This window comes from Euprymna scolopes, chromosome 26 (assembly GCF_053919585.1).
Source record: "Euprymna scolopes isolate OS-2025 chromosome 26, ASM5391958v1, whole genome shotgun sequence".
Classification (NCBI taxonomy): domain Eukaryota; kingdom Metazoa; phylum Mollusca; class Cephalopoda; order Sepiida; family Sepiolidae; genus Euprymna; species Euprymna scolopes.
In genome coordinates, this window is record NC_136507.1 from 77,092,516 (window position 1) to 77,102,544 (window position 10,029).

At 34.1% G+C, this 10,029-nt stretch overlaps 1 protein-coding gene and 1 pseudogene across 2 annotated transcripts in view; one reads left to right on the forward strand and one right to left on the reverse strand.

Moving 5' to 3' along the window:
* The window catches only part of LOC145248209 (uncharacterized), a 271,375-nt gene that overhangs the window by 40,540 nt on the left and 220,806 nt on the right, over positions 1–10,029 (reverse strand). For both annotated transcript variants that reach the window (XM_080110074.1, XM_080110075.1), the window contains exons 9-10: positions 6,329–6,455; positions 3,726–3,905 (exon numbers count right to left, since the gene is read on the reverse strand). In XM_080110074.1, coding sequence (XP_079966200.1) covers positions 3,726–3,905; positions 6,329–6,455 — 307 coding nt within the window. The remainder of the gene's footprint in view (positions 1–3,725; positions 3,906–6,328; positions 6,456–10,029) is intronic.
* Positions 6,973–7,089, forward strand: LOC145248562 (5S ribosomal RNA; annotated as a pseudogene).

Sequence of the window (10,029 nt, forward strand, 5' to 3'; positions counted from 1 at the left end):
ATTCAGTTTAACGTTTTTTTTTTTTGTTTGTTTTTTTTTTATATTACATTGTCAGCCCAAACAAGGCACAGTGCCACTTTGATGTAGGGGACTACTATCAGAGATATAAGTTGCAGGGATACTATGTAGGGAGTTGAGCAGCACGATGTCTGTTCACATTACACTTGAACTTCTGCATGTCAGTACAGTTGGGGAAGCAGGAACCCAGAAGGAAATTCCAAAGTCCTGTAGTTCTGGGAAAGAAACTATTAGAGTAAAAGGCATCTAGGGATCTCTACTGTGTAGGGGTGGGATTTTGCTGCTTGTTGAGTTTGTTGGGGGAAATTATGTTGAGGGGGGGGGGTACGAGGGCTTGTAGTTCACCAGAGCATCCACCATTGAGGGATGCAGCATTTTCTCGATGGGACAGAGGTTGAAGTTTAGATGACAGTTCAGGACCTATCAGGTTAGCGACTCTCTTTTGAACCCTCTCCAGGAGTGAGAGACCAGCAGCAGATGTACCAGCCCAAATATGACAACAATATTCCATACATGAGCGAATGGTAGCCTTGTAGACGTACAGGATACTTTCAGGTGTAAGTAACTTTCTAGCACGGTAGAGAGAGCCCACCTCCTTTGCAGCAGCCTTGGCAATGCTCTCAATGTATCTGTTCCAACTTGTGTTCCCTGTTAACGTTAAGCCGAAGAGTTTTGTTTTACATGCTGGCATGCGTTGGACGACTTTAGGAAATTGATTTGCAAACTAAGCTATCTCTGGCCGGGTCTTTATTTATCCCTCTTCCAAGTCCATTTTTATCATTTCCTTCCACGTTCTCCTTAGACTTCTTTTCTGAATTAGACCTGCTACGTTAACTGTTTTACATTGACTAACTCAAAAACTTTCAACATGTTTATGCCATCGAAGTCTCTTGTTCTGAACATATCTCCTTAGACTATCCAGATTTAATCTTCCTCTGAAGTCTATATATATATATATATATATATATATATATATATATATATATGATGATTGCTACATCTTTCCAGATGATCGCCGTCACATTGAGATCTCCCAATCTTGTCGTCCATGCCATCTCAAATGGCTCTGCCCCCCCGTTGCAAATTTGCACATCTTGAAGCAGATGTGACATACAAATTGAGCAATTTCCATCGAGTGGACTTCCTCTGGAGGTTGAAGGGTATTCCTATGAACAATCACATGTCTTCTCAAACCAGCAGTAGACTTGCAAACTTTGCTGCATGTTAAACAGATCTCTCTCTCTCTCTCTCTCTCTCTCTCTCTATATATATATATATATATATATAGATAGATAGATAGATATATATTCACACACACTTTATACTATGAATCATAAGTATATCTACACACACACATTATACATACGCATAAATACTATAGATTATACTAATATATCTTTACATGTTTTTTTGTTTACTTGCCTCCCCACGAAGGCAGAGTTAGACACAAGGTCAGTTTTTAATGTGGGTGGGTGGGTAGGGACCAGCTCCCCAAAAAGAAGCACTCTGGCTAGTAACAAAAATAAAAAACTGTATCAGTCATGAAGGACCCCTCCTCCACCAACCGAAACCAAAACAACTGTGGAAAAGAGAAGCGCAGTATCAAAACAGATACTACACCCTGACCTTTGCCCGAAGGCCGAAAACTCTTCTTGCTATTTATTTAAAAAGAAAATACAACGTTGAATTGCATTTATCTGCAAAAGATCTAGCTAATTTGCCTATTTTTTTAAACATTCATTTTAATTAATTTTTTCGGTTTTCTTAAGGGATGATCATCTTTAGTTAACTATTACGTGTAATTATATTCATGCAGATATTCTACAATTTATACTTGCGTAATATTTCCGTAAAAAGCTTATGGTAAACATAAATCTCTTTCTATATATATATATTCATGTATGCGTATATATTTTTGTTTAAAAAATTTTGCCTACCAAACTCCAGTTTTTGGTCTACAGAGATGAAGCTTCATATATAGAGTATTCGAACCCATGCAAAACTTTATATTTTAGCCGGGGAAAATCGGTGCAAAAGTGTGCAAATTAAAAAAATGAAATTTGCCAGGTGAAGGTCAAATGCCGGAATTACAAATATGCATGCATAACGTAATAGCTATAGGTTCATGTTTTAATTTTTAACTTTGCAGTAAACATGTAAATCGTAAGCTAAACGTTTTAGTTTCAATTCTCGGTGGTGACGCTCGAGTTATTTTTTTTTTAACTTTTTAAATCATTACTATATATTGGGTTCAATATAACATAAAAATAAATCTGAAATCTGCATTAATTAAAATATCATATTAAAGAATATTTTATGACCGGGCAATGCCGAGCAGCCTGCTAGATCAAGGTTTATATTTTCCAGAGGTAATAACTCAAAACGTTGAAGAGCTATGAAGACAGGAGTTGCACCATTAAAACAATCCACCTTTTGTGCCCTAGATTTATTTTTTCTACATAGTCACCAGTATTCTTAATGCAATTTTGCCAGTGATGAATGATTGCTATGCATGAGCGTTCTGAGCACACTTTGTCATACGAGGGTTGTTTTTTTTTTTTTTTTACATTTGCGAAAAATATAGACATGCGTTCTTATAGCAGCAAAAGAAACGGAATCTCTAATTGCATCGGAATCGGGACTTTAGAACAAACCGATAATTGTATCGGAATCAGGAAACATATTGGAATCGTCATATCACAAATCGTTATATTTTTACACATCCAGTATTTGTCGTCTTCATTTCAAGTGCATCAAAAACACAACACAAAAAATAAAGGAGGAAGAAATTACGCTTTCTTTCTTTTCTCAAACTGATTGGACATCGAAATCGACCTTCTATCAACTTTGCCTTAGCTATGACATATACAAAAGTATCCAAAAGTAAAGCCTCCTATTTTTTTAACTAAAGAAGCTGAAGAGCTACGAAGGCGGGAATGGTATCATTAAAACAAGAAACCTTTTGTGCTCCAGAATTTATTTTTCTACATAGTCACCACCATTCTCAATGCATTTTTGCCAGCGATGAACGGTAGCTGTGCATGGGAATCTGGAGTGTTCTTTGTCATAAACACATATGAATACTTATTTTATTACTAGTAGGAGGGGGGGGCGCCCAGCCTTGCCCGGGTGTAAAATGCGCTTAAATATGATATTTTAATTTTTCTAGATTTCGTATATATTATTATAGAGTCATGATTTAAAAAAAAAAAAAAAAAAAGTATTTGAATGCCATCATCTAGAATTGAAACCGAAAGCAAAACTGTAGCATTCAAAGCTGGTGACGTTACCACTGCATCAACGTGACACACATATGAACTGATCAAAAATTAAGAATAAACTAAGATGAATGTACAAAAATATATAACATTTTTTTCAATTTTGACCTATTTTTGATCCCTTAAAAACTATTTTAACCGGTTAAAACCCATAAAAGAACGGCCCATAAAAAAATCCAATCATTTGAAGTCCCTAGCGACTTTTAGTTTTGAAAGAGAAAGAATTTGAACATATGGAGACAGACAGACATATAACTTTTTATATATTAGATTAAACGTTGGAATGAGATTATTTGAAATAAGAAATCCTCACAAAAACATAATAAATACAAGCAAAATACAAAACAAGATGAAAGTCACAACATGACCACTCCCATACTCCCCTCCAATGAGAATTCATTTTGAAATAAGTTTTTTCTGCCAACTTACATATGACTAATTTTTCCGAATGTAATGTGTTTATGGTTCGCAAATCCGTGGTTTTCCTCATAAGTTTGATAAAATAATTCGGATCATCTGCATGATTGTGTGTGACGAGGCTTTCCAGAGATTTCAGCAAAACATCTTGGAGTTTTCTTATCTGTTCGACATTTCTTAAGCCAGGACGGTCTGTTGAGAGGAAACAAGAAAATAAAGAAACTTAGAAAGAAAGGAAGAAAGAAAGAAAAAAAAATCTCCAAGCTCATTCTTAATTAATAAAACAAAAACAAAAAAAAACTTTGATGTACGCACACGTTACGGAATGAAATTGTCATATTCTAAAAATCACGTAGATTGCTCAAGTTTTTTTTTAGGAAATCATTTTTTTGTACGATTTTTAGCGATTTTAGAGTAGTAAATTGTAATCATTACAAGGTTGATTTTGATTTAGGTAGTTCGAATTGAGTTATCTCCCTTAATTTATTAAACATGGCGGATTAAGACAACGTTCACGCTTCCGCACAAAATTGAATTTTCTTTAAAAAAAAAAACAAACAAAAAAAAACCTACTTGATCAATTTACGTGATTTTTGAAATATGACATTTTCCATTCCATGACAGGTACCTACGTCATAAAGATTTTTTACATATTTTTTTATTTTTTAAAATTAGGTTAGACTCTGAACTTGCACCAAAAACAAAAAAAAAACAAAATGTTTTACCGCAAGATAAAATACCAGGTTGAGAAACTGGCGCGGTCTATTCTTCTCTCAAGGGTAGATGGGACTCTTTTAAGCCGTGGTAGGCACCTCATCTAGTGATGGCGTCACAATAAAAAATACCCTTGATAGCCCTGGCGAAGCATCAAGTATTCAGTTACCGACACGATTTGAATTACACTACAAACTCGTGTAGTGAATTCAATCTCGGGTGTGGACACACTGGATTGGATATAATATAATGTTATATTCACAATGTTCAATTAATATACCCAAAGAAGGTCGAACGTTACATCAGCTGAAATGTTCTGAGGATGAACATAGTAGTCCAAGCAAGCCAAATGATTGTCGTGTTGGTGGCTGAGCGGTTAATAACACACGCTGAAAACCTGGGTGTGCCAAGTTCGAATCCAGTTCGTTCCACAGAAACACTTTAACTTAGAAATGTTAGTGAACTTCATGTGGTTCCTCCTGTAACTAACCAATGTCTTTCTAGAAAGAATTCTAACTAGAAAGATATCGAGGAAACGAATGCCAACAATAATGATCTGATTTAAGCAGAATGAATGAATGATGCTCAACCACAACAACACCAATTGTCATTGTTTTAAAGCTTTGGTTTTATTTTACTTCAATAACTTCTCAGCAATCAAGGAACTCCTATCGTGGACTAACACAAATATGAGATACATAAATATCCGTATGTTCAATTTTTAGAGTATCCGGTCGAATAATAAATTTAATTGTAAATTTTAATTTACAGTTTTAAATTCTTTTATTTTCCCATTACAATAAGCTCTACTTTCTATTGTGTCGATATTGAGCTTTTTTATTTGGTTGGGATTAAGGCACCCTTCGTGGGTATTCATAGTCTTTCAGACGTTGAGTTAGCAAAAAAGAGAAAAATACTAATTTTCCAGTCCCAATCGACACAATTTATTACGTATACCTTTTCATTTTGATCTCTTGGTCATACCAAATTCCAGGGCTAGAATTAATTTAGTCTGGTGGAGTATCAAGTTAAGTGATTTTACTTGATGTAATACCATGCAGAGGAGGTGCACCATTCCTCGTTATGGTCTAATGTATAGCCATGTCGAGAGGGATCTTATTTGAATTTGAGCTTTGAATATTAATCTATTTTGATAATATTTGGTCAGAGTTTACTTGTAAGGGGAAGAATTCTCGAGCCAGGTTGTCATAGAGAGAAGGAAGACACTCGAGGATGGTGTCGAGGAAGCAACTAAAATTCCCAGAACGTTTTATACGCTTTCATGTGTTGGAAAAATACACATTATAAATTCTCATTTAGAAACTTTTGAGACTTACAGGAATTATTTTAACATTATGGTTGAATTTTCAAATAGAACTTATGACCCTCTAACCGCCACTCCCCAAACAAAAAATATCTATCAACCGAAGGCGGGACATGGGAGGTGGGGGTGTAGGGGGAAAAATGTGTATACTTATGACGATTACCCTAATGTAATTCTTGTTGGGTAAGTCACCATTTCGGCGGGTCCCCCTTTTGGGGAGTCGTCGAAATTAATAAGACGGGAGTAGAAACCGACCTGGGAATAATAATAAAGAAAAAAAAGGAACTTCCAAACGAAGCGGTTTTATATTCATTTCAGCGTACAAAGTGGTATCGGGTTATAGAAAGTTCGTGATTTTCATTTTTGTCCCCTGACTCTGGAACCACTCGCGTCTCCGTCTTTTTGCTTCAAACACTTTTTTTTATCTCCCTTTTTGTCTTTCGCACCAGAACTGTTCTCCGTCCTGATTGGTTATAACCTTTGGTCACATTTTTGAGGAAGGAAGGAAGGGGGAAAGGGAAGAGTAGAGAGAAAGAGACATGTAATGGAGAAATAGTAGTCTTGGCTACATACTAACCATTTGAGAAAAGCACAATGGCAGAAAAGAGAGCCAGCTCATTTTCTTTTAGATTGAGTTTATTAAAATGATCAGCAAAGTCAAACATTGAATCCAGTAGAAATCCCCGACTTCCGCATCCATTGATCTGTTGGATGAAGAAAAAACAAAAAAACAAAAAAAAAAGTTAGTTACTTATGAAGAAAAAGAAAAATTAATTATAAGAACTTTTAATTTGAAAATATTAGAAAAACAAAAAAAAAATGTGATGAAATATTTTATAAAATGATTAAAACCATTTCTTTTGTTTTCATTTTTTCTTGATTGGTTGGTTGGTTGGTTGCTTTTGTTTTACAGCATATCAACCCTTTTCAGGTTATTTAATGCCGAATCCAAAGATTTTGGAGAACATTTTTTTTAATAGAATATATTTGTTGTTTTCAAGTCCGTTTCTATTTAACAAATAGTTGGGACCCTAACAGGTACTACAACTCCGGGCCAGAGTGGACCTGGGAGCAATCGTAATTAAAGGGTGGCTCCACACTCCTCAAAGCCCGCAAGCTGGGGCCTCACCACTGGATATAGTTTAAGGTCATATCCAGGACTAATTTTTTCTGGAGACTTTTGATATAAACCGACACATACACACACACACACACGATACTATATACGGCATAATCGTGTTGATGCACCAGTTCTCGTCAGATCACCAAAGTTAAGCAACGTTGAGCCTGGTTAGTACCAGATGGGTGACCATTTGGGAATTCTAGGTGTTGTATGTGCTCTCCGCTCATATCGGTATTTGTTTCCAGTCGTCCTGTACATACACTTCACTTACCACTGGTATTTAACAATGTCGACTCATGAGAGGCATGGTTAGAGATTGCGCATCCCCTGCCACAAAAATTTCATGCGCAAGTACCTCTTTGTGGGTAACTATAGTTTGTCAAAGACTGAAGGAGCCCTTGTTTTGTGTTGTGTTGTGTTGGTGTAAAACACTTTTTCAATGAAGATTTTTTTTTATAGCTTATTTTTTCCTTTTCATATTTCTAGTGGTATTAACCATGAGGGGTCAGCCTTTTGTACATGTAGAAAAGGACACTTCGGTGTTATTGAAATTGTTGTAAGTTGGAAGTCGATGCGTATGTGCATGGTTTGGCGTGAATGATAAACAGGGGTTTAGTCACATCTTCAAAAACATTATTTCATAATGTTAATTTGCAAATATTAGAAAAACAAAAAAATGTTATAAAATAATTTATAGATTGATGTTTTATAATAGTTTCTTGTCGCCTTGCACTGAGGGTTGAACCAGCAACCTCTGGAAAAATGTAACTTTACAACTGAACTTTACTTGGTACTTAATCTGTTACACCAGAGATTCTTGGAGACAATTCAGGCATGAAATTTATTTGATTTAAACCTATTCTTGTTTTTAGATGTACTTATCACACACTCTCTCTCTCTCTCTCTCTCTCTCTCTCTCTCTCTCTCTCTCTCTCTCTACATATATATATATATATATATCGGCGTGTGTCTGTGTGTGTACATTTTCCTATGCAATAACTCTGTCAATTTTCAGTCTACAGACTCAAAATTTGATATACAGGGTACTGAGATTTGGGAAAATCTAATCTTTGTGATCGGTTTTCTGCCAGAAATTTGTCTGTTAAGGGGTCAAAGTTCAACGATTTGACCTTTGAGAACTCTACCAAACTCCTCCGACAATTTTGGGTCTAAACACTTAAAATTTTAGATATCCCTGGACATGGATCTAACTTAATAACTTGATTTGAGCCCAAAACAATAAATGTAAAGGGGTCATAATAGGGGTTTAAGTTCAAAAAATTGCTCGCTTTTTTTTTTTTTTTTTGCTCAACATACACCTTCAAACACCCGGGCAACGCCGGTCTGAAATGCTAAGAGCAAACAGTTAATAAAACATATTAAAAAACACTTTGAAAAAGAGTTAAAAACATATTTAATCTGAAAAGGAAACACTTAATAAGTGGATAGTCCTTAATCCGCGGAGTTTCGAAGAAATACTTTCCTTCTCATCAGAGGGCAGGAATTAGCAAAATGCGAAATCGGATTTTGCATACAAAAGTATTTGATGAAACAACAAGTAAGTCGAAGATCTTATTTGATAACAAAAAAGTGAAGCAGAGGGAATATGGTGAAGAAAAAGGTGATTACACGTGAATGGATAGTCTGGTGAAAGGTAGATTATCCAATGACGGTAAAATCCAAAAATATAAATCCAAATTTTATTTTATATATATATATATATATATATATATATATATATATATATATATATATATATATATATATATATATATATATATAAAATAATCTAATCAAATACTTTTATATGCAAAATCCGATCTCGCATTTTGCTAATTCCTACCCTCTGATGAGAAGGAAAGTATTTCTTCGAAACTCTGCGGATTAAGGACTATCCACTTATTAAGTGTTTCCTTTTCAGATTAAATATTTTTTTTAACTCTTTTTCAAAAAAAAAAAAATATATATATATATATATATAAGCTTCTTAAAAGAAGCTCCCTTTCGCCTTTCGGATTACCAATGAGGGAGTCATTACCCACGCTAAAATGTTGTTCCTGGTTTGTTTGTTTTGTTTCATGTATATATATATTTTTAACTGTTTTTCTTACAATTTATGACCAAATATAATAAATTGTAGTTTCATCTAATGCATCAACTAGCAAATTTCTAGCTTTGCTACAATGACTGAGACAATTTTTATTTTTGTACCTTTTCTCCACGTTAAAAAACGACCCTGGTGTCTAACTCTGTCCCGTGGGGAGGCATAGTAAATAGGTACAATCATAATTTGATAATTTCTTTACTATCCTCTGATGAGAAGAATAGCAAGAGTGCCGTTCTTTGAAACTCCATGGAATAAGGACTTTGAAAATTGTTTTTTTGGAATATTCTGTCGAATAATAAATTTAATTGTAAATTTTCATTTACAGATTAAATTATTTTATTTCCCCTATAATAAGCTCTACATTCTATTGCATCTGTATTGAGCTTTTTTATTTGGTTGGGATTAATTCATTAATATATAAATATTAATATTCATATTAAATTGAAGTTTACCTCTGATTATATCGGGTAAACATTTATTTTCCGCTGTATTGATAGTATATATATATATATATATATATATATATATATATATATATATATATATAATTACCCGGGGAAAGCCACACTGATGAGTTGTGATACAACGAAACAGTTCAGTATGTAGACGACAAATATATATATATATAATGGTAATATAGTATCGTGTGTGTGTGTGTGTGTATACACACCCACGATACTATATTACCATTATATATATATATATATATATATATATATATATATATATATATATATATATATATATATATATATATAGGAGAAACTTTGTGTGTATGTGAGAGAAAAAGAGTTCCCGATGGACTCAGAAATAGCTGGACAATTTTTTTTTTGAAATGTCACATGAAGGTAATTAATGTGTCTGGGAGTGTTCTTATGCAGGTTCTGTATCGGAATGCTTTTGGTGAGTTTCGAAAATCGATAATGGCAAAAATCCGAATTAAGAACGTAGTCCGATTTTGATAAAAATTAACACTTTTTTTTTTTACAACCTAACATCACAAGTGCATTTAAGAATATTTATTATCGCACAAGCAGTAAGGCCGAGC